The 26,768-nt window shown below is 42.0% G+C and overlaps 4 protein-coding genes and 1 pseudogene across 13 annotated transcripts; 3 read left to right on the plus strand and 2 right to left on the minus strand.

Moving 5' to 3' along the window:
* Positions 1-1,578: 1,578 nt before the first annotated feature.
* Positions 1,579-5,005, minus strand: LOC116212766 (mannan endo-1,4-beta-mannosidase 6). Of its 10 annotated transcripts, none has more exons than XM_031547513.1 (7): positions 4,210-4,349; positions 3,867-3,977; positions 3,498-3,768; positions 3,049-3,243; positions 2,824-2,946; positions 2,533-2,744; positions 1,579-2,286 (listed from the first exon to the last, which is right to left on the minus strand). In XM_031547513.1, exons 3-7 carry the CDS (start codon positions 3,756-3,758, stop codon positions 1,854-1,856), a joined length of 1,224 nt encoding a protein of 407 aa, XP_031403373.1. In that variant the 5' UTR covers positions 3,759-3,768; positions 3,867-3,977; positions 4,210-4,349; the 3' UTR covers positions 1,579-1,853. The 10 variants fall into 10 exon arrangements, with proteins under 10 accessions (XP_031403373.1, XP_031403365.1, XP_031403342.1 ...); XM_031547505.1 differs by having other exon boundaries at positions 3,498-3,777; XM_031547482.1 differs by lacking the exon at positions 4,210-4,349 and adding an exon at positions 4,512-4,746 and having other exon boundaries at positions 1,581-2,286.
* Positions 5,006-5,198: 193 nt separating this feature from the next.
* On the plus strand, positions 5,199-8,504 carry LOC116212816 (annotated as a pseudogene).
* Positions 8,505-10,240: 1,736 nt separating this feature from the next.
* LOC116198160 (receptor-like protein kinase FERONIA) lies at positions 10,241-13,630 on the plus strand. The gene is made up of 2 exons (XM_031528514.1): positions 10,241-10,436; positions 10,536-13,630. Exon 2 carries the CDS (start codon positions 10,649-10,651, stop codon positions 13,334-13,336), a length of 2,688 nt encoding a protein of 895 aa, XP_031384374.1. The 5' UTR covers positions 10,241-10,436; positions 10,536-10,648; the 3' UTR covers positions 13,337-13,630.
* Positions 13,631-15,036: 1,406 nt separating this feature from the next.
* LOC116198170 (tubby-like protein 8) lies at positions 15,037-16,549 on the minus strand. The gene is made up of 2 exons (XM_031528523.1): positions 16,263-16,549; positions 15,037-16,074 (listed from the first exon to the last, which is right to left on the minus strand). The coding sequence occupies exons 1-2, from the start codon at positions 16,365-16,367 to the stop codon at positions 15,817-15,819; spliced, it is 363 nt and encodes a 120-aa protein (XP_031384383.1). The 5' UTR covers positions 16,368-16,549; the 3' UTR covers positions 15,037-15,816.
* Positions 16,550-22,608: 6,059 nt separating this feature from the next.
* On the plus strand, positions 22,609-25,707 carry LOC116209714 (receptor-like protein kinase FERONIA). Its single transcript, XM_031543450.1, has one exon. The coding sequence runs from the start codon at positions 22,995-22,997 to the stop codon at positions 25,440-25,442; it is 2,448 nt and encodes an 815-aa protein (XP_031399310.1). The 5' UTR covers positions 22,609-22,994; the 3' UTR covers positions 25,443-25,707.
* The last annotated feature ends 1,061 nt before the right edge of the window (positions 25,708-26,768 follow it).

Raw genomic sequence — 26,768 nt, forward strand, 5'->3', positions numbered from 1 at the left:
AGGACTCCATGGAGCATGGCCCACCAGCAAGCACGAGCAGAGCCGCAGCAACCTCCACTTCTTCAGCGCTAAACCCACCAGCATTGCCCCACGATGGACCGACCAGAGCCAGAGAGGGGCCCACCGCGATCCCTACTGGGTTCTTGAAGCCGCGCCACCCGCGGTCAGGGTGGCAGCGCATGTGGCCGTACAGAGCCTTGTTGGACTTGAACATCTTCCCGCACTCGCTGCATTGGTAGCTGGAAGCTGCACCGTCGGCCTCTTCTGAGCTCAAGGGCTGCTTTTTCACCCCGTTCTTTGAGGCCTTGAGCTTCAAGCTCAAAGCTTTACGGCGACCCAACACGCCATTGATCCCGTTCTTCATTCTTGACGGAGCTTGAGAAGGAACCCACGCGAAAAGGAGCCGGCAGGTTCGAATTTCGGGCCCAAGAAATTCTTCTTCCTGTTTCTTGAGAGAAAGACTGTGGGGACGAAGGAGACAGGAAAGACAGAGATCTGTGCGTGTTTCAGTTTTTGATTGCAGAGAAGACTCAGCTCAACAATGTCTTCGTCTTCGTCTTCCACTGGGAAAGCTCTCTGGGTTAGAGGAGGAGAGTTGAACGGTAACTGCCCATTGAGGCCATATTACTTCATGCCCACGCTTTTCGCCTCCATGATAGCTCCCCTGTCTCTGTCTCTGTTTGAAGAGGAAGAAGATGGAGAGAGAGAGAGGAAACCAGAGGAGAGGGAGTGATCGCTGGAGAGAGAGTGTGATCTTGTGATCAAATAAGGAAATTACACATTTTCGCCGGGATTTATATTTTTACGCCGGAATAAGAATTAAGAATTTTATTTACTACGAGGAAAAAAAAAAGAATTTTCTTGCTCCGCGAGGATTCGAAACTAGAAGTCTCTCGTGATCGGATCATACTTGACAATGGAATTAGTTTTAGTAGTAGTCGAAGCTGGAAATATCTCGTGTTTAGGATCAAGCTAACATTCCAACGAAATAAATTTCAAGAATAAATTAAGAACTCCTTTTCTTTTCGGTGTATATTAAGGACTCTATGGCATAAGGATTGGGTTACAAGGAAAATTCGGGCCCTTTGCTTAGAAAGCATTGGCTTGCATCGAGGTGTTGTTTGGATTCATAGAAACTAATCCACATCGTGTTTTTGGGGACTTTTACACTTTGTGCGGGTATCATCATTTTATGAAGATCGGGATGGTATTGATTATGGAAGGGATATAGTTGTTTGGATAAATTCAAGGTGGGTTTATGGGGTGATAGAGTTTATCCCTTTAAGGTCTCGACGAAATTAATTTCAATAATAAAGGACCGGATTACTGATCTTCTCAAAGGAACCCCAACATTCTGTATTTCTTTTCTATTTTGTAATGAGATCTAACTTATGGCATATGAGGATTGGATTACTATGAAATTTTGGGCCTTTTGCTTAGATAATCGGCACCTAATATTCGGGAGTATACATGATGACCATCTTCGAGCCCGGGCCGTAGGAACATGCTTCAACTCAGGCCTCTAGGAGCAAAAAGATCCCTTGTGGTGAAGCAGTTTATGAAATCAAATCATAGGTAAGTACGAAGAAGTGTGATGCCCAGATCTACTATATATGAACCAACCCGTGAATCTTACAGCAAGAACCATAAAGTTTCATTTCGAAAGCAAACATGAAACAATGTCGAAGTAATTAGTTCAGTTCCGTCTTCATCCCGTCATTTGGCCTATGAGTTCCATTGTTTTCACCCGATATACATGGTTTATCTATGCATATACAGAGTATTAGGTGCTGTAATGGCAGAGACGGTTCCATTCAAGTAACGTCTGAGAGACATATGCAGTGTGAAAGATTCTATGCATCATCAGTGGAGAGGAATGCCTCGAGAGGATGCTGCTTCTTGCAACCCCAATGGCAGTTCCAAGTGCACAGCGAATTGAAGATTGCAACTCTTGTTGAGTGAAGCGATATAATATTTGAAGTGGAAGGAGATCTTGATAGAACAAGTGCATACCCGTCATCCATATAGTCCGTGCCATCTGGGAATAGCTGCCACAGAAGGCTCCCGCCTCCACTTCCGCCCTTCTTAGTGGAGTTGAGGAGGGTCCTGTACACAGTCTTGAAGAGAGTGTCTCGGAAGGTTGAGTTGTATCCTGGATCTTTAGTGGAGACGCCAAACTCAGAGAATAAGACGGGCATGTTGAGGTACTTCTGGGCATCTTCGATGTGGGCTTCCATCCATGATATGATGAAAGGGAGATGAGCATCCGAAATTTCTTGGGAAATCCTACATGATCAGTCAGTTTATTGGTTTGGTTATCAAAGGCCAAACTGTTCTTTTTCTTTGCCAGGAGACAGAAATCCTCTGGAAATTGCAGTTTCAGTTGTCACGAGCATGACGCAATAGGTTTATAAAGAAAAAGATGCTTTTAATCGGTTCAGGATGATTTAACTTCATGCTCTTCAAACCATTGGAAAAATGCATTTCACCATAATCGAGAAGATATATATGCTACAGGAATAGGATACTTACCAAGAGTCTGCATAGATGTGAACCGATGCGAAATCAACACCAAGAACCAGATGGTTCCTTATAAAGTCAGTCCCGACTTGTTGGGCATATGTGTTTGGATTGAACTGAACTCTGTTTGGTGTTGAAGGGCCGTAAAATCCTTCCAAACCAATCTCCACTAGGTGCTTCGGATCTACGCTTTTTACGTAGACTGCCATTTCTTCTATCCATTCCTAGACCGAGGGGAAAAATAGTCATCAGCCGCTTGCAGTTTCCAACATCTCAATGCATTTCAGTAATACAAGATCAAACCTGAAGAATATCACCGGAGGGATCTGAGGGGCATCGAGGCTCGTTCATTAGTTCCCATGCAAATATTGTAGGATCCTCCTTATAGGTTACATTTGTGATCGTATTGATTCTATTCAAAACCATCTATTGCAGCAACAAAAGGATGTTAGGATGTTGTTACATACCAAGAAGATTTCTACATGTAAATACAAAAAAAAAAAAAAATGACGGCAGAGAGATACTAGCCTTGACGTGGGCCTTGTAATAGCTCTTGAGAGTTGGATTTGAGAAGAATTCATCATCTGATGTCAAGTTTAGGCCAGCGGCTTTCCCCCATTTGACGTACTGAGGTTTGCCACCATACGCATCCCAGTTATTAACCAATGGCAATATCAGCCTGATCTTGTACTTCTTTGCTTCACTCACCACAAAATCTAAGGCCTGTAATTTCAAGTTCAGGTCCATTAAACCCACAATTTCTTTCGGCCTCTGGTGCAATTTTTAATGATGAATATGTAGACTTTTCAACTAGTTCTGGCCAAAGATCACATGATATTGACTGGTTTTGGAATATGTAGACCAACATTTCAATACATGATCATCGATAATATCACGAATTTTCAGGATATATTATCAAAGTTACTGAAAAAATTACTAATATAAAGAAAGTTTGAGAAGCAAGAAACAGCAACTACCTGAAAAATTTCTTCATCATAAACTGATGGAGATTTCTGAAGAGCCCGCCACTGCCCATCATTGAAGGCCCAAGTCCTGCAGACTGTTAAACCCACCGAAGAAGCTTGCTGGAACACCTCAGTCACCTTTCCTCTTGTAGATTGATCGGCGGCAAAGACCATCAGCCAGTAAGTGTTGAACCCATTGACATAGAAAGGCTGACCATTGACCATGAATTGATTGCCTTTCTTCTCGACCATTTGCCACTCATCTGCTTCCATTGCACCTGAGCTGTAAACCCTGGAGCAATGAAAAAATGCAACAATACAATATATCTCTATAAATGAGCAACCACATACATGAGTATTGTGAATTTAACATAAATTAACCTCAAATTGGAGCCGATTAAAGCAAGATTTTGAGCTTTAAAAGGGATTTGAACATATGCCCTTGTAATGTTATTTGGTTCAACTCTATTTGTCACTTATCCACTCAGAACCCTGGAAAATGAGGGGGGCAGGGTACTGTAAGCATGGCTTATAATAGCATGGACAGCTTAATCTGGTAACCAACAAGGTATAGCAAATATGCAGCGACAACAAAGTTTCAGCCAAACGATGATGTGTAGCTCAGATAACAAAAAAATAAAAATAAAAAAGGTTTCCCATCTGGGCACACTGTTTGTAAAATATTCTTTCCTGTACAAGGTTTGCATATCTAGTGGATCTATACCCTTGGCTCCTGCTAGAGAAAGCAAACTGACTCTCCGAATCCTCCAAAATCATCTTCAATGGATCATTCCCACCAAAACCAAGACCAGTTGAAATCTCAATCAAAACGAAACAAACGAGTATCAAGAAAAGGATCCTATTGGACCCAAGCGCTTTCTCGGAGAATCCCATGTTGTCGGGTCACAAGGGCAGAGTCTGCATCTTCGCTGAAGAACATATTTATACACAAACCCAACTCATAAAAAGAAAGAAAGAAAGAAATAAATAAATAAAACTGTGAGCAAAGAAATTGGGAGAATTTACAAAAGAAGAGTGGAGTAGAGGAGATATCTCCACTTGGCTTTAAAGTCAAGGTTGTCATTCAGCGTTGTATTCTTTGCTCCTGTGCCATTGTTGTCCTTCCTTCAGTATAGATCATTGGGTCTGGTTTCTTATGGCTTTAGATGTTAGGTGGGTTGTAAACAATTCAGGCAAAAAACTACTCCCCAAGATAAGTTTCGGTCATCCATCACATTCCTTCTCCAACCTCAAGATAATGCAGAGTTCTAGACAAGGACCCAAAAAATATCCTCATGATTCAAACTTTGTGCAAGAAAAATCAAGGCGAGATCAGTAAGCTAATAAGCTATATTCAGAGGCAGAAGGAGAGCAAGAGTTACCTTTGCGCTTGCCCTGAGAATGCATGGACTACACAGAGAGGCAGACCCAGATGAAAATATGAGCTCTAATGGAGCCTTTTCAGGGGAAGACACAACTCGTCTTGAAAAGTCGGCTAATGGAGCTGAAATGAGTAAAGGGGGTACCGACTGGTCAGTTCTGCCATTCATTTATGAGTTCACCATGGCCGATCAGTCCATCCATGGCAATTTACCGAGAAAAATCTCATCTTTTCAGGAATTACGCAGCAGAAAAACAGATGTTTTCTCTTTGGTTGTCTATGATCGTTTCCCGGCATTTCTTGTTGCCACCTAACCGGACGACCGTGAAGAAAGTGAACCAGTCGGCGGTTCAACTTCAACCGAATGAGACTTTCCGGACCGTCTGATGCCAAAGAAAACCGGGCTGCGGGCCCACTTACAGAGCCCATGAAATGGGCCTGATGTGCCCATTAAGCTAAATCACGGCAGTTTCAGTCGCTGCACAGCAGCAGGCACCTGCCCCCGCCTCCCCACTCTTCCCGCCGCCGCCGGCCAGCCGATCGGGGCCTCGTAGTCGTACGGTATGTTTGAGATACAGTGATTCCTAGGAGCTCGGGGCTCTAGTCCTTTTTCTCCTTTCATGATTGCGTGTCTTCTGTGAACTAAATTCGGTGGGTTTCTGCTGTGGATTGGGGTGACGAGTCGGCCCTTTCGAAATGTATTTACTTTTTCACCATCTGTTCATTTGCTGCTGAAATCTTCTCTTCCTAATGCAACCTTACCGGCTGGCAATGGAAGTATTATGCTGTGCATATTGAAGAATGTGACTTTCATGATGAGCTAGAAAGTTGACACGATCATTTTTTTTCATAATGAACTATGAAACTTTGGTCTGAAATAAGCTTGCTTGGTTAATGGGGAGAATGCCCATCTGTAAATTCCTTTGTCTTCTGAAATTTCTGATAGCACGATTGCGTGATTTCATCACCGCCAGAGTAACCTTTAGGAAGATTTTGAATATCGTTTAGTTTATTTCATTGTTGTCTAACTTTGATAATCATTGAAATTTTGACCCGACGTTTGGATGGAGAGGACAGATTGTTGTGTAACTACTCTGATCCTTAAATGCTGGTCCAAATTTAGTAATATATAGTGTGTGTGTGTATATATATATTTTGGGATAATTATTAGAGTAATGTTATGTTAAAGTTGCTGCATTTTTTTTTTTGGATAGAAAGTTGTCTTTGTTGATTTGCATAAGGAAGATCAATTGTTATCGCTATGAGCTCTACACGAATTTCATTCAACCAGTCAATACTGAACTCGTGCTATATTCGCCGACAATTCCTCCCAGAGAGAGAGAGAGAGAGAGAGAGAGAGAGATCATTGAATGTCAAAATTAGCAGTGGGAGAGTTACTCGCACGTCTCTTGATGTGGAGGTCAAATCGCCTGTCGACAAGGCAGGATCCAATAAGAGCAAGGAAGTGATTGAGGAGGCAGCAAGGTTTCTAGTAGGGCACGTATGCGAGAACGCCCATTGTGCTTGGCAGTGACAAAGGATGTAAATTGTATGGGCGAGAGTATTTGGACATGACCTCGGGAATTGCTGTGAATTCCCTGAGGCACTCAGACCCTGATTTGGTTAAGGCAGTGATCGATCATGCAAATACTTTGGTTCACGTCAGCAATGTGTACCACTCTGTTCCTCAGGTCATCACTTCTGCTGTTGTTACATTGCATTTGCTGTTTTGATGGCTTCGACTATTTAGTCGTACAGGTGGCTGAGGGAATGCACTGAATGATTATTGCACTACTCCAAAATTGAAGTCTATTGATATCTCTTAACTCAGGATGAGTCAGATGCAACTTCCGGACATTTTATAAGCAACCCAAAATTGGAAAACTGGGGGTCCTTAGATATATATATATATATTTTTTAAATACATTTTTTTGAATCAGAGAATTTGAGAAACTTTGGACCCTATCAAACTTAGTAAATCAGATAGATATAATGAGAAGATAAAATAATTCGCATTATGATACAAGATATTGATAAATAGCTGATCTGTGCACTTTGGCAGAGTGAATGTTCTATGTCTCTCCAAAGAAACGATTTTAGCATATCTGCTTATTCCTTGTTGGAGATTTCAGAAGTTAGCCATTGTTTTGTCTGATCAATTCGATAACATGTTCCATCACTTAAATAAATTGTTATTATTGCTGTAGATAGAGCTTGCCCAGCGACTTGTGGAGAGCTCCTTTGCTGATCGTGTCTTCTTATCGACAACCGGAACAGAAACAAATGAAGCAGCTATCAAGTTTGCTTGAAAGTTTCAGAGGCATTCAAACCCAAATGAAAAGGAACCAGTCACAGAGTTTGTGGCCTTCACGAATAGCTTCCATGGGAGGACAATGGGAACCATTGCATTAACAAGCAAAGAGTAGTATAGATCTTCCTATTGAGCCTGTAATGCCTGGAGTCACTTTTGTAGAGTATGGGGAATATACAGGCTACAATGGAAGTAACACAGAAGGGCAAAACTGCAGCTGTATTCGTGGGCCCCTTCAGGGCGAAGGAGGCATACATAGTGCAACGAAAGAGTTTGTGCAATTTCTTTGAAGTGCTTATGATGATGCTGGGGCTCTTCTGGTGTTTGATGAGGTAATGAACTATATATAAGCAAAGGAAATAAGGAATTCAGCACCGAATAGAATTGCTTAAGCACTGCTGGATCGTCGCCATGTAATTCTTACGCCCTCTGTACTGGTTGTTCTGAATCTGCATCAATATTTCCTCTTAACAGCAGTACTGTAATCTTACCTATAGGTTCAATGTGGGCCTGGGCGAATTGGTTACCTCTGGCCACATGACTCTCGCGAAGCCTCTCGCTGGAGGGATGCTCATTGGAGCCGTTCTGGTGACTGAAAGAGTCTCTTCTGCCATAAACTATGGAGATCACAGGAGCACATTCGCAGGTGGACCCCTAGTCTGCTGAGATTCTTGCGAGCTGTTTGCCTGTTCTTGACGAGAGCAGCAGCTCAAACTAGTCCAGAAATCTCGCTGAATTCGAGTAAGCGCACCTGGGACAGACAAAAATAGGTTGCTAAATTTTACCATAGATCATGTCTATGCGGCAGCTCACTTACAACAATAAGCCATGCCATGCAAATGTCCAATTGGTAGAATCACTAAATGCTTCTGCTACGCCTTCAAAGATGATTATGCTGCATACTAGTAATGCATTTTGTGTTGCTAGCTACCCGATCTCATGTCTTCCGTCATTAATACCCCGTTTTCATCTTGCCGAAGTTTCGGTTATTTTTCCGGTGCTTTCATCTCATGTTAATCGCGCAGGAACAGTTCTCTGGAAAATCTGCTTGACAATGGGCGTTTTGAGCATACTCCCAGCAAGGCAGCAGCTCATCGCGAGTACTGGAATACAAGATAGGCATTTCGGAATCAAAGTTTATTACGTAGAATCGTTATTCACGGTAAAAGTCACATTCAATCGGATCACATATAATCTAATCGATTCATGATTGACTAGTATATTTTATGTATTTATGTACGTATATCAAGTTACGAATTGACAAGTATGACCTGGTCAATATCGTTGCAAAAATAAGTAAATTAATAAAACTTTTCTTCCAAATTAACTGCATTTTTCCCAAATTAAATAAGTTGAGGTATTTCACCCAAAAAGGAAAAAAAGAAAAAAGAACAAGTCGAGATGTTTGAGGAACGATAATTAAGTTGAAAAATATTTTCTGCAATAGGACACTAATTAAAGGAAAAATAAGATGACACTGATTAATGAACCAAGTCTTAATCAGACCGAACAATATTCCGTCCTTGTCAAAAAAAAATATAATTATTATCCCGTAGGAAAAATCATCCCCGACAGCCATCGACAGAATGCAAAATGGCAGAAACGCGTTATCATAGCACTATAATGAAATAAAACAATGAATTTTTATTTTATTTTAAAAAAAAAAGAGGAGAAAAGAAAAGGCTGGAACGCGCTAATCTCCATCACAAATTTGTAGGCTAGTGGCAAAGTCAGCAATACAGTTGCGCAGTCGAGGTCATTCACGTCATTTCCCTACTCAAAACAACTCTCTCACTCCACGTCAGGCAAGGAGAGGAGGCTTATTAATTAATTAGTTATTAATTAAGTTAAAAAAATTAATTAACTCCAACATTTGATTAAGGAAATATTATACGTTTCGTCCTCTAAGTTTGATTATTTTTCTATTTTAGTCCTTTTTCTATTTTTTTTACCATTTACATTTTATAGTTTTGGTTGCTTTTTTGTCACAATCATTTTCCTTTTTCTCGGTTCGTTTTCATCCAATTGCTTTGCTTACTTTTATGTTTTCATCCTTTTATTAGAGAAATTTCTAATTTTGATCCTTAACCTTTTGTAATTACTTTTTTCATCCTAATTCTTTTTTAGTTCATATTTTTCTTAATATTAGACGTTTTATTCTTATAATTCTACTGCTTAATTTTCCATAAAAATGCAACATTTTAGAAATAAAATATTTTTTAAGTTTATTTAAAAATAAATTACGATAATAAAAGAAAAAACATGAACCTATTTAAATTAATGAGAGGGAGCAAGCGTTTAGGTTGTAGGCAATTTTGGCAGGGGTAGTTTGTGTTAAAACTATCAGTACTCGAATTTGCAAGTAAAAAAATTGAAAAATATAGAAAAAAAATTAAAGGCAATTATATCTTGATAGCCACAAATCATGTTTGTAACACAATGAATGATGTCGTAAAGCATAATGATGACTATAATTGCAAAGAAAAATGTTAATAGATCTATAGGCCTACGATGACCTCTCCTAGGACAATGGTGCTCGATGTTGTCCCTTACCATCGCTTGTCTCCTTATCATTTTTCGTTTAACAGTGAGCACTACCTGAGTTGATATTACTTATCCCTTAAACTTCAAGTAAATTCATATACTTCACGTTATTATTTTAATCTATTATTAATATTTTTAATTTTAAAAAGTAATTATTTTTGGTGGACTAAAAAGAATGAAAAAGTAATCTTTATTTTATGATATGTCATGTTGGTAAGAAGTTTAACGTTGATGTAACATTCAACGAACAAAAAAGAATTAGAAAAAAGGAATAGTAAAAAAAGGTTGAGAATCAAAGTTAAATTTTTTCTTAATAATTATTTTTATAAACAGATCTAAATAGAAAAATAATCTAAGATATTGAATGAAATTGAACCAAAAAAAAGAAAAAGGATTAAAATGAAGAAGTACTCGAAGATTTTAGATATAAATGATAAAAAAAAATAAAAGAAGGACTAAAATAAAAAAGTAATCAAACTTAGAACAACAAATGTATACTTTCCCTTTGATTAACTAAAAATCAGTAGTAGTTCAGCTCATTCTCCCGTTGTTTACGGTCTCTCTTTCTTCTTCACACATCCTCTCCCCCCACCCTCTCTCCCCCTTCCTCTCTGGCAGACACCATAACGACTCGGTACGATCTGCCTCGGTTGACTCACGGCGCCTCACGGCGCCGCCGCCTCCCGTCCTCAGCTCAGCTCCGTTGCTCCACAAGGTATCATTCGGAACTCTCCTCCTTCTTGCCGTCCGTTCAGTGCCGGTGCGTCTCTTGTTCTCCGACATGTGAAATTTCGCGCTTCGATCTTGTATCTAGCCGCTCGTAGCTTCTGTCGATTGAGGTCGGGATTGGGTATTTAACGATCCGTGATTCTTCGTCGGAGAACCTTGAGCTGATCTGGAGTTTGGTTGATTCTAGCTCTTGAGTCCATGAGGAAGACTACTGTGAGCAGCAGTAGCTGTTACGGTTCAGTTCTGATCTTTGTCTGCCTCTTCGTTTCGATTCGTGTCTATGCCGGTGATTATGTTCCCACTGATAAGTACCTGCTGAATTGTGGGGCGAATTCGAAGGCTACCGATTCCGGTGGCCGTGAATGGACACCAGATAACAATTCCAAGTTCTTGTTGGCCACGGCTGAATCGACCACTGCAGAGGCTTCCGAGCAGGCCTCGTCGGTCGACACAGTCCCCTTCATGACAGCAAGGCTTTTCCACTCTGATTTCACCTACAGCATCCCACTGTCTCCGGGCCATAAGTTCATCCGGCTGTATTTCTATCCCTCCACGTACAACAACCTCAATGCAACCAATGCGATATTCTCCGTCACCACCGGACGATATACCCTTCTCAAGAATTTCAGCGCCGCCCAGACGACCGAGGCTCTTAACTATGCCTATGTGCTTAAGGAGTATTCCTTGAACGTGGTGGGTGATACCTTGAACATCACTTTCAGCCCCTCAAAGAAATATCCCAACACGTTCGCGTTCGTGAACGGGATTGAGATCGTCTCGATGCCTGATATTTATAACACTGTTGATGGGCAAACCATGATTGTGGGTACTCAGACTCCATTCATTGTTGATAACACCACGGCTCTCGAGCATGTTTACCGCTTGAATGTTGGAGGGAGTCTGATCTCGCCCTCACGTGACACGGGACTGTACAGATCGTGGTACGATGACTCTCCATACATCTATGGAGCAGCCATTGGTGTTACAGAGACTGCTGGCCCCAACATGTCAATTAAGTACCCTACAAAAATGCCTACTTATGTTGCACCAGTGGAGGTCTACCAAACTGCACGATCTATGGGGCCAAATGCGAGCGTCAACTTGCAGTACAACTTGACTTGGATCTTCTCGATTGACTCTGGGTTCTCCTATATGGTTCGGCTGCATTTCTGTGAGATTGCTGACAACATCACGAAAATAAACCAGAGGATGTTCGAGATCTTCATTTACAATCAAACTGCTGAGACCGAAGCGGATGCAGCGGGATGGGTCGGGGGCAATGGGATACCGGTTTATAAGGATTATGTGGTATTTGTTCCGACTGGGGTTCCACAGCAGGATCTGTGGCTTGCACTTCATCCACAGACATCTCTGAAGTCTGAGTATTATGATGCGATTTTGAATGGAGTGGAGATATTCAAGATAAGCGATGTCAATGGGAATCTTGCAGGGCCTAATCCTATTCCAGCTCCAAAGCAAGCAATCATCGATCCCACAGGGGTAGGATCATCAGGAGGATCTGGTAAATCGAAGAGTCAGATAGGAATTATTGCAGGAGGGGTTGGTGGTGGAGTTGTTTTGGCTCTTTTAATTGGTTTCTTTGTAGTTGGTGCTTCCCGAAGACGTAGACAGAACAAGGATTCGAATGCAAGTGATGGCCCCTCAGGGTGGCTTCCCCTTTCTCTTTATGGAAACTCACACTCTGCCGGTTCAGCAAAGACAAACACAACAGGAAGTTATGCATCTTCCCTTCCTTCGAATCTTTGCCGCCATTTCTCCTTCGCAGAGATTAAAGCTGCCACTAACAACTTTGATGAGGCTTTGCTCCTCGGAGTGGGAGGTTTCGGCAAGGTGTACAAGGGAGAAATCGATGGAGGAACGACGAAAGTCGCAATCAAGCGTGGGAATCCTCTCTCTGAGCAGGGCGAGCATGAGTTCCAAACTGAGATTGAAATGCTCTCCAAACTCCGCCACCGTCATCTTGTTTCTCTTATCGGGTACTGTGAAGAGAACACCGAAATGATCCTTGTTTACGACTACATGGCTCACGGAACTCTGCGTGAGCATCTCTACAAGACACAGAAGCCCCCTCTCCCGTGGAAGCAGAGACTCGAGATCTGCATCGGTGCTGCACGTGGCTTGCACTATCTCCACACAGGTGCCAAGCACACCATCATCCATCGTGATGTTAAGACGACCAACATTCTCCTGGACGAGAAGTGGGTGGCAAAGGTTTCTGATTTCGGTCTGTCGAAGACAGGTCCCACATTGGACCACACCCACGTGAGCACTGTGGTGAAGGGAAGTTTTGGGTACTTGGACCCTGAGTATTTCAGGAGGCAGCAACTGACTGACAAGTCTGATGTTTACTCGTTTGGGGTCGTGCTCTTTGAAATCCTCTGTGCCCGTCCAGCGCTGAACCCGGCACTGCCGAAAGAGCAAGTAAGTTTAGCAGAATGGGCTGCTCATTGCCACAAGAAAGGCATTCTTGATCAGATCATAGACCCCTTCCTCAAGGGCAAGATTGCTCCCGAGTGCTTCAGGAAGTTCGCTGAGACAGCAATGAAGTGCGTGGCTGATCAGGGCATTGACAGGCCTTCGATGGGTGACGTGCTGTGGAACCTCGAGTTTGCTTTACAGCTCCAGGAGAGTGCAGAGGACAGCGGGAAGGGACTTGGTGGAATGGAGCTCGAGGGGACTTATGATGGAGCCATCAAAGGCAAGAAGGACCCCAATGCATCTCCAGGGTTCGACAGCAACGTCACCGACTCGAGGAGCAGCGGGCTGAGCATGAGCATAGGCGCCCGGAGCCTTGCGAGTGAAGACTCCGATGGCCTCACGCCCAGCGCCGTATTCTCCCAGATCATGAACCCTAAAGGGCGGTGAGATGGATGCGAATGAAATCGACCGTGTCCCAGTTCTATTTGCTCAATTCGGTCGAGGCGATGTCTTAACACGGTAAGAGTTAGTTTCCTGTTATCTTGCGCGCTCGCGAGTAAAAGTCTCTCTTTATGAGATTCTTCTTCCACTGTATACGCGGTTTTCTTTCTTTCTTATATGATGATGATTCGACCCGATCAGTTAAATTATGTAATGTGTACCACTTAATATACCATTGTATGGGAGTGTGTAAAATAATGCATTTGTACTGCTATATTCCAAATCCTCTTTGGTCGTTCATATTTGGTGCGCTAATGAAATTTGCTTCTACGGAATAAAATGTAATAATATTGAGAGAAAAAAACTGTTATAACTAATAATATGATTTGTTTGTCAAAATGTCATTTTATTGTAGAAATTAGACATTAGAAAGAAAAACGTATTATACTTGCAAAGTAAAAATAGTAGAATGAGTACAATTTAATTATTATTTTGAAGGAATGCTTACTTGAACAAATTAAAGAAATATTATCATAATGAAATGATTATCTCACTCATAAAAGCAGTACCAAATAAGCGGACAGAGTGGAACGAGGGGACAATTTTTCCATTTCATTCCACTCCATAATCTCCGTCCATGCGTACCAAATGTAATTTTTGTGTAACCTATCGGTTGTCTCGCTAAATTTGTTCAAAGAGTTTTTTTTTTCCTTTAATTTTCATTTAATGTTTGAGGATAATCGAGGGGAACAAGTGGATGATTTGTCTAGAAAGGGAAATATTTAATATGTACTCGATAATTCAATGTGAAATGTCATGCTGGTAATGTCAATGTGTTGGATGGAATGCCATTAGTGGAAGAAAAAGGGTCGAGACTTTCGTTTCTCGGAAGATGGACGGATGTCATTCATCAAGCAAAAGACGAGGAGGAGAAGACTCGGTCGTCTTGATCAACCATTAACACCGTCCGGCCAAATTGAAAGCAAAACGTACGATGACCGACCAAAGTCAATGAAAGGGTCAACACCAGCCCCGCTTCTCCGTATTATCTTCTCTCTGTAGTCCATAATATTGCTCTGCAATAAATATATATTTATAAAGGATCTATTACCTGAATATATATATACACACATATATGTAATATATAATTATATACTCTTTGAAAGAATGAAAATAATAAAAAAGCAATATAATAAAATAAACAATGAATTTTTATTTTTATTTTTTTAAAAAAAAAAGAGAAAAGAAAAGATTGGAACGCGCTAATCACTGGCAAAGTCAGCAATACAATACAGTTGCACAACTGCGACGTCAATCACGTCATTTCCCCACTCAAACTAGCTCTCTCACTCCACTTCAGTTCACACAACGCTAGTAGGCTTATTAATTAACTAGTTATTAATTAAGTTAAAAACGTCCGTTTTGCAGCCATATATATATATATATATATATATATAATATTGTGCACGTTTCAGATAATTATACTACTATTTTCCATAAAAATGCTCATACAATATTTTAGAAATAATTTTTTTAATATATATTTTAAAATAAATTAAAATAATAAAAAGAAAAATCATGAACCTATTCGAATTAATAAGAGGAAACGAGCGTTTAGGTTGTAAACAATCTTGACAAGGGCAAATTTGTGTTGAAACTATCAGTACTCGAATTTGCAAGTAAAGAAACGAAAAAATATAAAAAATAGAGACAATTATACCTCGATGGTCACCAATCTTCAGGGTGTGCGGGTCCGAGTATCATATATTTTTTCGAGATACCTGGACCCTACCCTATAGATGACATATTCCAAGAATTTGAAACTAGTTCTTACCCTATTAAATCCTAAAATCGGATCATATGCGAAACCTGTATTATATCACGAATTTCGGAGTCCATTTGGAACCTACACAATTTTTTCCATCTCTTCAAAGGCAACCTAGAGTCGCAGAGGTGGAAGGCTTAGGAGTAGTGGCAACTTGTGGGGAGAAGCAATGGCTCGTCGAGGAGCTTCCATTCGCGATGGAGCATATTCAAGAAGCAACAAAAAATGCTGCAACAAGTCGAGCCCTTCTCCGACCAGGAGCAACAACAGCAGTCACTCAGGAGCAATCGAGGCTCACGATGGTGTAGAAAGGGCAGAGGTCGGGCACACATCAAAGGAGGACGAGTTGAAGGGCCGAGCAGAGCTCAGGAGAAGGAGCGGCAGCCACGGGTGGAGCTGAGGAGGAGCGGCACCCTCGATGGAATTGAAGAGGAGCGACAACTACGGGCAATGCTCGATTTGACAAGCCGCGGCTTCGATCGACTGGGAGGGGGGGCTGGGGGCTGGGCGTGGGCGTGGGCGATGTTATAACCGCTTGAATGTTGGAGGGAGTCAGATCTCGCCCTCACATGACACGGGACTGTACAGATCGTGGTACGATGACTCTCCATACATCTATGGAGCAGCCTTTGGGGTTCCAGTGACTGCTAGCCCGAGCATATCAATTAGGTACCTTACAAAAATGCCTACTTATGTTGCACCAGTGGAGGTCTACCAAACTGCACGAATCTGCTAGAACCCACCTGTTGGGCAGAGTAGACCAGGAAGAAGCTGGAGCTGCCTCCGAATCAGAAAAGTCCCATATATTTGCAGAATTCGAATTCTCCGACCCGATGGGGTCCCGGAACTTGGACCAGAAAGCCGAATCAGGCCCGTTCATTTGCATGCAGAACTGAAGGGACGATGGCTTGAGCACCTTCTATAGCCAACAAGAAATCACACGGCATCACAACGTTAAAAATCTAAACTTTACTCTGTCGAACTCGATTCAACTCGATTCAACTCAACTCAACTCAATGGAGGTAAGTTTTCAAGAACCGGGCAGGCAATGCACTATTGAACGCGGTGGTGGAAGAATTTAAATCTTACTCGAGTTGAGAGTATTACCAGCTTGTCAGAAGAAAGGCACTTGGAGGGAGAGGAGGGCTTCTTCAGAGCAGCGGACGACCCGTTGGTGGGAGCGGGAGCTGAGTTCTCTTTGTCACCAAGCATCGGGACTGACTTTTTTTTGTTGGGGGTGACATTCTCTTTGTTGTCAAGAGCAGGGTCTTGGGTGGAGCTCCGGTCGTGCTCGGGATCGTCGTTGAGGTTGAGGGGGTTCACATAGACGGAGTGATAAGAGAATTGCCTTGCGATTGCAATGGAGGAAGATATACAAGACAGGCATTTCGCAATCGAAGTTAATTACGTAGAATCGTTATTCACGGGAAAAATTCACATTCAATGGGATCACATATAATCCAATGGAGTGATGATTGACTAGTATATTTTATGCATTTATGTACGTATATCAAGTTACGAATTGACAAGTATGACCCGGTCAATATCGTTGCAGAAATAAGTAAATTAACAAAACTTTTCTTCCAAATTAACTGCACTTTTTCCAAATTAAATACGTTGAGATATTTCACCCAAAAAAAAAAACAAGAACAAGTTTTGAGATATTTGAGGAACGATATTTAAGGTATTGGATGAAATCGAACCAACAAAAAGAAAAAAGATTGAAACAAAAAAGCATTCAAAGATATAAGATGTAAATGATAAATAAAAAATAAAAAGGGACTAAAACAGAAAAATAATCAAAGTTAGAAGACCAAATGTATAGTTTTCCTGATTAACTAAAATTAGTAGTAGTTCAACTCATCCTCCCGTTGCTTACATTCTCTCTTTCTTCTTCATCGCATCCTTTCTATCACCCCCCCCCCCTCTCTCTCTCTCTCTCCCCCTCCCCCTCCCTATCTGGCAGAGACCCTAATGACTTGGTACGATTTGCCCCGGTTGACTCACGGCGACGCCGCCTCCCGTCCTCAACTCAACATGACTTAGAAGTTGACGGGTTCAAATTGTAATAAAGGGAAATTGTGGGTGAGAATAGAGAAAAATAGAAAATGAAGGGGTCTACTATAAAGTGTCTGACTCAGTTAGTTACGGGAAAACGAGGGAAGTATGAGTCCGTTGATTCCTTGTATAAAGGTTGTTGATGTAAACATTTTGGGCATTAATGAATGTACGAAGCTTGCCTCATTTGATTGTTCTCTCTCTCTCAATCTTCTCTTACTCTCATTCTGTTGCATTCTACTTCTTCTCTCCCTTTCTTTCATGCCCTAGTACTCCTCATCCCTTACCCATTTAGTTCAGTTCATCACAAGTGGTATCATAGCCTTTATCCTAGCACCCATGGTAGCTGGAACTCGCAGCCAAGACATGAACAAGCTAGAGATCGCACTGGAAGAACAAGATAAGGCAATGGCTAAGATCAAGAACCACACGAGCAACAAGATAGATCAACTCACCGAGCTGATCAGTTGGATCACTTTATAGCAGAATCGGTTGATGATGCAACTGCAAATCGGTATGTTTGAGTTAACTTCACCTTCATCTGCTAGCTTAGAATTGGGGCATTACTTTGCTACTACTCGAATTGGCAAATTAGAGTTTCCTAGATTTTGTGGTGATGGAGTTAAAGATTGGTTGTATCGGTGTGAACAATTCTTTGAAGTAGATGGAACTCCTGATGATGTTAAGCTGAAGTTGGTGGTCATTCACCTGGAAGAGAGAGCCCTCCAGTGGCATCAATCTTACATGAGGTCACTGGGAATAGAGAGTAAGACAGTGAGTCGGTAGCAGTGGTAGCGAGGTTTGGAGACTCGGGGTATGAGGACCCTATGGCTAATTTGAAGAATTTGAGGCAGGTGAGAGCTATACAGGATTACATGAATGAATTTGATGCAGTATTGAATAAGGTTTCGATCAAGGAAACTGATGCTCTTAGCCATTTCTTGGGAGGTTTGAAAATTGAGTTTCAGTTGCCTGTTCGTATGCTTCAGCCTATTACCCTGTCTCGAGCTTACTCCTTAGCCAAGCTATAGGAATCCACTTATGCTGCTTTCCACAAACCTGGATCTCATGCTCCTAAACTACACAATCTCTTCTCTAGTACCAACTATATCCTTTCTCCCAACGTTTCATCAACTTCCTCTAAGACCAGTTCACCTAACACTTACAAAAACGCCACAGCTACCCTAAACAAAAATACAAGCAATAGGTTACTGCCATTACCAAACATTGTTCCACAAAGAAATGCATACTCCCATCATAATCGTCCTCATAAGACTCTTACCCATAAGGAGATGGATGAAGAGAGAGCTAAGAATCTTTGTTTTTGGTGTGATGAAAAGTTTGTGCTCGGGCATAGGTGTCCAAGAAGGCAAGCATTCCTCATTGAAGTGGAGGCAGTAGAAGAAGAGGTGGAGGAAGAACAGGAGGAAGCAACACCACAGAAATCCATACATGCTCTCCTTGGTACTCGTAGCTTCCAACCCATAAGAGTATTGGGAACAGTGGGCAGTAAGTTACTGCACTTCTAGGTAGATTCAGGAAGCACTTACAATTTTTTGAATGAAGAAACTATGAAGAAGTTGGGCTGTCAGACTGAGTTGGTACCTGTTGTTAAGGTTGCAGTAGCCAATGTGAATGAGTTAAGGTGTGATAAGGTATGTAAGAAGTTTAAATGGAGAATGCAAGGCAACAAATATGTAGCTAATATGCTGCTGTTACCCCTGGACATCTATGATATGGTGTTAGGGCTTAATGGTTGTCCACTTTGAGGGATATACTCTGGAACTTTAAGGAGTTCCAAATGAAGTTTATTATGGGAGACAATGAGAGTGTATTGAAGGGTAATAATTCTGATGAGCTTAAAGCTATTGGCGAGAAACAAATGGAAAGATTGTTGCAGAAAAAAGATTAACTAGCCATGGTTCAACTCTGCACCCTACAGTTAGCCAACCCTAGTGGAGTGCAGTTAAGTAGCAGTGAAGTCAACATGAAGGCACCAGGACTAGAGCCACTGTTTAAGGGAATTTGAAGATATCTTCAAGGAGCCTAGGGGCTTGCCTCCCAAAAGGATACTAGATCACTGAATCTCACTCAAGGAAGGGGTACATCCAGTGAACAATAGGCCATACAGGTATCCCACACTATAGAAGGATATCATCGAGAAGATGACACGAGAAATGAAGGAAGCAGGTATAATCTAGCCCAGCCATGGTCCTTTTTCATCTCCTATGGTGTTGGTTAAGAAGAATGACAATTCATGGAGAATTTATGTGGACTATAGAAGCCTCAATAACTTGACCATCAAGGATAAGTTTCCAATTCCTCTGGTGAAAGAGCTATTGAATGAGTTGCATGGATCATCAATCTTCTCGAAGATTGATTTGAGGTCAGAATATCACCAAATAAGGATGGATGAGGCAGATGTGCATAAGACAACCTTCAAGACTCACGAAGGGCACTATGAGCTCTTGGTTATGCCCCTTGGGCTTACCAATGCACTCTCAACATTTCGAGATTGATGAATGAGGTATTTAGACCTTACCTCAGGAAGTTCGTGCTGGTTTTCTTTGATGACATCTTAATCTTCAGCAGGAATTGATACCAACACATGGAGCATATGAGGAAAGTGTTCCTCAAGCTCAGAGAGCACTCATTATTTGCAAAACAGTCTAAATGCAGTTTTGGAGAAGATAAGGTGGAGTATTTGGGACATTATATGTCTACTATAGGAGTGTCTACAGATCCGAGGAAGTTAAGAGCGGTATAGGAGTGACCTACTCCCACAACAGTGAAGCAACTAAGGGGATTTATAGGTTTCATTGGCTACTATAGGAGGTTTGTGAGGAATTATGGTATTCATTTCTATGGATAAATACAACACATGAAGCTTTTGAGAAGCTCAAGAGAGCCATGACCACTACACCTATATTGGCATTACCAGATTTTTCAAGGGAGTTTGTAGTTGAAATCGATGCTTTTGGGGTGGGAATTGGAGCAGTGTTGCTGCAAGGAGGACATCCCATAGCCTATATCAGCAAGGTATTGGCTCTTAGATATCGAGCTCTCTCAGATATGAAATGGAGCTCTTTGCTGTACTCTATGCAGTGAAGAAATGGAGTCACTACCTTATTCATTTTCAAAAGGGTAAATTACACTAGTGGTCCAAAAAGTTTTAATAATGTATCAGATTGGTCCAAAATTTTTTTTTGCTACTTGATGGTACAAAATATTTCAAAGTTATAACATGATAGTACAAATTGTTATCTCACCATTGACGCCGTCAAGCGAAGTTGACGTGGCCCAAACGTGACCGACACATGGCTCTGATATGTTTTTAGGAGTTGGTGGAACGTTACATGATGGTTCAAACTTTCTTAAAGTTGTTATTTAATGGTCCAAAATGTTTTACAGATGTAACATAATGGTACAAAATGTTTCTTTAATTAACTTAAAGGTTCACCCATGTTAATGGTGATATGACGGCGTCAATGGCGAGATGACTGTTTGTACTATCATGTTACACTTTTGAAATATTTTGTACCATCAAGTAGCAAAAAAAACTTTTTAGACCAACTTGATACATTATTAAAACTTTTTGGACCACCAGTGTAATTTACCCTTTTAAAAAATGACCACCACAGCTTGAAGTATTTGTTAGAGCAAAGACTCAATACCTCACTCCAACACACATGGTTAGCTAAGCTACTAGGGTACGACTATGAGATAAGCTACAAAAAGAGGAAAGAGAATGTAGTGGCTAATGCCCTATCTCGCATATCTGGGCATAAACTCTACTTAATGGCTATCTCTGTGGTATTTACAGGTTTCTTTAACAAAGTTCTAGCAAGCTGGAGTTCTGGTCACAGAGAACAACAACTTACAACAGACCTGAAGGAAAGTCTAGAGATTTACTTGGAGTGATGAACGACTAAGGAAAAGGGGAAAGCTGGTGGTGAGTGATGATGCCTCCTTGCAACGAGAAATAATTGCAGCTTATCACTCGAGTCCAGTTGGGGGGGGCATTTAGAGGTTCAAGCTACAACTAGGAGAATTGCAAGTTTACTGTACTAGAAGGGGATGTGGAAACAAGTGAAGCAATTTGTGAGAGAGTCCCGGGTATGCCAACAGAATAAAGCAGAGCATTTAGCTTACCCTCGACTCTTCCAACCTTTGCTAATGCCTAGGGTAGTCTTCATTGATATTAGTATGGATTTTATCGAAGGTCTCCTTAAGTCTATGGGAAAAGAGGTGGTGTTTATGGTGGTTGATAGGTGCACCAAGTATGCACATTTTATGATCCTTCCACACCTCTACACAGCTTCTATGGTGGAACAAACCTTCATTGACAGAGATTCGGTGTTCCTCAACAAGTTTTGGCAAGCTTCATTTAAAATGCAAGGGGCGGTGCCCCTTGCATCTTCTGCTTATCACCCTCAAACTGATGGCAATCTGAGACAGTTAATAAGTGTCTCGAGACCTATTTGAGGTGCATGACTGGTGACAAACCAGCATTGTGGGCCAAGTGGATATCCTTGGCGGAGTGGTGGTATAACACCTCCTATCACACATCTACATAAAGAACTCCATTTGAGGTCTTATATGGGTTTCTATCTCCAATGCACATACCTTACTTCCCTCGTGATTCTTCAGTTACTGCAGCGGACTCATATATGATGGATAAGGAAGGCATGATTCAAATACTCAAGCACCACTTAAAGAGGGCTTAAGATAGAATGAAGATGCAGGCAGATAAAAGGAAGTCTGAAAGGGAGTTCTCGATTGGAGACATGCTCTATCTTAAGTTTTACCTTATAGGCAAGGGAAAATTATCACTCGAACCTCAGAGAAGCTCTCACCCAAATTTTGTAAGCCATATGAGATCGTGGATAAGATTGGGAAGGTGGCATATGCCAGCTTCAACTTAGATTCATCCAGTCGTCCACGTCTCTTAGCTCAAAAGGGCAATTCATACAGCCACCTGCTCAACTGAGCTACCAAGGTCTGGTGACAGCTCGGAAGGCAATCATCTACAGCCCTTAGCGATATTCGAGCATAGGATGGTGAAGAGAGGCAATAAAGCTACAGCACAATTGCTTGTGCATTGGTCCAACACTTCACCAGCTGATGCAACTTGGGAATATGCAAATGAGTTGAGATGGCGTTTCCCTCTGTTCAACCTTGTGGACAAGGGTCTCGAAAAGGGGGGAAATGTCATGAGTTAGAAGTTGAAGGGGTCAATTGTAATAAAGGGAAATTGTGGGTGAGAATAGAGAAAAATAGAAAATGTGGGGATACTTTTCAGTGTCTGACTAGTTAATTAAGGAAAAAGCAGGAAGTGTGAGTAAGTTGATTCCTTGTATGAAGGCTGCTGATGTAAACGTTTTGGACATCAATGAATGTACGAAGCTTGCCTCATTTGATTGTTCTCTCTCTCTCTCTCAATCTTCTCTTCCACTCACTCTGCTGCATTCTTCTTCTCTCCCTCTCTTCCGTGCCCTGTTACTCCTCATCCCTTACCTATTTAGTTCAGTTCATCACAGTATCATTCGGAACTCTCCTCTTCTCTGCCGTCCAATCAATACCGGTGCTCTCCAGCTGCATTTCCGACCTCCTGCTGCATCTCTGGTTCTACGACATGTGAAATTTCGCGCTTCGATCTTGTATCTAGCAGCTCGTAGCTTCTGTCGATTGAGGTCGGGTTTGGGTATTTAACGATCAGTGAGTCTTCGTCGCAGAACCTTGAGTTGATCTGGTGTTTGGTTGATTCTAGCTCTTGAATCCATGAGGAAGACATCTGTGAGCAGCAGTAGCCGTTACGGTTCAGTTCTGATCTTTGTCTGCCTCTTCGTTTCGATTCGTGTCTATGCCGATGATTATGTTCCCACGGATATGTACCTGCTGAATTGTGGGGCGAGCTCGATGGCTACTGATTCCGGTGGCCGTGAATGGACACCAGATAACAATTCCAAGTTCTTGTTGGCCACGGCTGAATCGACCACTACAGAGGCTTCCGAGCAGCCCTTGTCGGTCTACACGGTCCCCTTCATGACAGCGAGGCTTTTCCCTTCTGTTTTCACCTATAGCATCCCACTGTCTCCGGGCCATAAGTTCATCCGGCTGTATTTCTATCCCTCCACGTACAACAACCTCAATGCAACCAATGCGATATTCTCCGTCACCACCGGACAATATACCCTTCTCAAGAACTTCAGCACCGCCCAGATGACCGAGGCTCTTAACTACCCCTATATGCGTAAGGAGTATTCGTTGAATGTGGTGGGTGATACCTTGAACATCACTTTCAGCCCCTCGAAGAAATATCCCAACACTTTCGCGTTCGTGAACGGGATTGAGATCGTGTCGATGCCTGATATTTATAACACGGTTGATGGGCAAACCATGATTGTGGGTACTCAGACTCCATTCATTGTTGATAACACCATGGCTCTTGAGCATGTTTACCGCTTGAATGTTGGAGGGAGTCTGATCTTGCCCTCACAAGACACGGGACTGTACAGACAGTGGGACAATGACTCTCCATACATCTATGGAGCAGCCATTGGTGTTACAGAGACTGCTAGCCCAAACATGTCAATTAAGTACCCTACAAAAATGCCTACTTATGTTGCACCAGTGGAGGTCTACCAAACTGCACGATCTATGGGGCCAAATGCGAGCGTCAACTTGCAGTACAACTTGACTTGGATCTTCTCGATTGACTCTGGGTTCTCCTATATGGTTCGGCTGCATTTCTGTGAGATTGCTGACAACATCACGAAAATAAACCAGAGGATGTTCGAGATCTTCATTTACAATCAAACTGCTGAGACCGAAGCGGATGCAGCGGGATGGGTCGGGGGCAATGGGATACCGGTTTATAAGGATTATGTGGTATTTGTTCCGACTGGGGTTCCACAGCAGGATCTGTGGCTTGCACTTCATCCACAGACATCTCTGAAGTCTGAGTATTATGATGCGATTTTGAATGGAGTGGAGATATTCAAGTTAAGCGATACCAGTGGGAATCTTGTAGAGTCTAATCGTATCCCAGCTCCCAAGCAAGCAATCATCGATCCCACAGGGGCAGGATCATCAGGAGTATCTGGTAAATCGAAGAGTCAGATCGGAATTATTGCAGGAGGGGTTGGCGGTGGAGTTGTTTTGGCTCTTTTAATTGGTTTCTTTGTAGTTGGTGCTTCTCGAAGACGTAGACAGAGCAAGGATTCGAATGAAAGTGATGGAAACTCACACCCTGCCGGTTCAGCAAACACAAACACAACTTCGAATCTTTGCCGCCATTTCTCCTTTGCGGAGATTAAAGCTGCCACTAACAACTTCGATGAGGCTCTGCTCCTCGGAGTGGGAGGTTTCGGCAAGGTGTACAAGGGAGAAATCGATGGAGGAACGACGAAAGTCGCAATCAAGCGTGGGAATCCTCTCTCTGAGCAGGGCGTGCATGAGTTCCAAACTGAGATTGAAATGCTCTCCAAACTCCGCCACCGTCATCTTGTTTCTCTTATCGGGTACTGTGAAGAGAACACCGAAATGATCCTTGTTTACGACTACATGGCTCATGGAACTCTGCGTGAGCATCTCTACCAGACACAGAAGCCCCCTCTCCCGTGGAAGCAGAGACTCGAGATCTGCATCGGTGCTGCACGTGGCTTGCACTACCTCCACACAGGTGCCAAGCACACCATCATCCATCGTGATGTTAAGACGACCAACATTCTCCTGGACGAGAAGTGGGTGGCAAAGGTTTCTGATTTCGGTCTGTCGAAGACAAGTCCCACATTGGACCACACCCATGTAAGCACTGCGGTGAAGGGAAGTTTTGGGTACTTGGACCCTCAGTACTTCAGGAGGCAGCGACTGACTGACAAGTCTGATGTTTACTCGTTTGGGGTCGTGCTCTTCGAGATCCTCTGTGCCCGTCCTGCGCTGAACCTGACACTGCCGGAAGAGCAAGTAAGTTTAGCAGAATGGGCTGCCCATTGCCACAAGAAAGGCATTCTTGATCAGATTATCGACCCCTTCCTTAAGGGCAAGATTGCTCCCGCGAGCTTTAGGAAGGTCGCTGAGACAGCAATGAAGTGCGTGGCTGATCAGGGCATTGACAGGCCTTCGATGGGTGACGTGCTGTGGAACCTCGAGTTTGCTGTACAGCTCCAGGAGAGTGGAGTGGCCAGTGCCGTATTCTCCCAGATCATGAACCCTAAAGGGCGGTGAGATGGATGCGAATGAAATTGACCATGTCTCACTTCTATTCACTCAATTCGGTCGGGGAGATGTCTTAACACGGTTATAGTTAGTTTCTTGTTATCTAGCGCAGCTCGCAAGTAAAAGTTTTTCTTTTTGAGGTTCTTCCACTCTATACGTGGCTTTCTTTCTTTCTTATATGATGATGATTCGACCCGATCAATTAAATTATGTTGTGTGTACCACTTAATATACCATTGCATGGAGTGTGTAAAATAATGCATTTGCACTGCTACCTTCCAAATCCTCTTTAGTCATATTTGGTACGCTGGAATGGAATCGAATCGAATGAAATTTACTTCTACGGAATAAAATATAGTAATAATATTTATGAGAAAAACTGTTATAACTTAAAATGTGATTTGTTTGTTGAAATATCATTTTATTGTAAAAATTAGAAATTAAACATTGGAAAGAAAAACATATCATGATGAGCTAGAATTATTTAAAATAGTAGAATGACTATTATTTAATTATTATTTTCAAGGAATGCTTACTTGAACAAATTAAACAATATCACTCACAAGGGGATAATCTTTCTATTTCATTACACTCCATCGTCTCTGTCCATGCGTACTAAATGTAACTTTTGTGTAACCTATCGGTTGTCTAGCTAAATTTGTTCAATGAGTTTCTTTTTTTCTTTTTCTTTTTTATAACTTTCATTTAATGTGTGAGGATAATCGAGGGGAACAAGTGGATGATTTGTCTAGAAAGGGAAATATCTTGTGCTCAATAATTCAATGTGAAATGTCATGCTGGCAATGTCAGTGTGTTGGATGGAATGCCATTAGTTGAAGAAAAAGTGTGGGTTTCATGACATGTTTTTGTGGGGGTCTAAAGGAAAGGGAGGAGAAGGAAAGATCCGATAAGGATCGGGACTTTCGTTTCTCGGAAGATGGATGGATGTCATTCATCAAGCACAAGACGAGGAGAAGAAGACTCGGTCGTCTTGGTCAACCATTAACAACGTCCGGCCAAATTGAAAGCAAAACGTACGATGACTGGTCGGGCAAACGACGATGCATCAATCCCCTGTCGTCAGTGGTTTGACAACGATGTCGGACCAATATCAATGAAAGGGTCAACACCATCCCCGCGTTTCCGTATATCTTTTCTCTCTACTCCATAATATTGCTCTTCAATAAATACATATTTATAAAGGACTTATTACCTGAATATATATATATATATATATGTACGTATGTACACACACATATAAATGTAATATATAATTATATACTCTTTGAAAGAATAAGAGAATAATAAAAAATGTTGAAGGCAAAATTTATTATA

The sequence above is a fragment of the Punica granatum genome, chromosome 1 (genome assembly GCF_007655135.1).
Source record: "Punica granatum isolate Tunisia-2019 chromosome 1, ASM765513v2, whole genome shotgun sequence".
NCBI lineage: Eukaryota > Viridiplantae > Streptophyta > Magnoliopsida > Myrtales > Lythraceae > Punica > Punica granatum.

Excerpts from the sequence above, each read along its gene's own strand:
- LOC116209714 (XM_031543450.1), top strand. The coding sequence starts at position 22,995 with ATGAGGAAGACATCTGTGAGCAGCAGTAGCCGTTACGGTTCAGTTCTG.
- LOC116198170 (XM_031528523.1), bottom strand. The coding sequence starts at position 16,367 with ATGCTTGGTGACAAAGAGAACTCAGCTCCCGCTCCCACCAACGGGTCG. Across the intron at positions 16,075-16,262 it reads GCCTTTCTTCTGACAAGCTG|AAGGTGCTCAAGCCATCGTC; the intron begins GTAATACTCTCA and ends TGTTGGCTATAG.
- LOC116212766 (XM_031547449.1), bottom strand. The coding sequence starts at position 4,379 with ATGGGATTCTCCGAGAAAGCGCTTGGGTCCAATAGGATCCTTTTCTTG. Across the intron at positions 3,778-4,209 it reads TTCTCTAGCAGGAGCCAAGG|GGTTTACAGCTCAGGTGCAA; the intron begins GTATAGATCCAC and ends TCATTGCTCCAG. Across the intron at positions 2,745-2,823 it reads CCTCCGGTGATATTCTTCAG|GAATGGATAGAAGAAATGGC; the intron begins GTTTGATCTTGT and ends CCCTCGGTCTAG.
- LOC116198160 (XM_031528514.1), top strand. The coding sequence starts at position 10,649 with ATGAGGAAGACTACTGTGAGCAGCAGTAGCTGTTACGGTTCAGTTCTG.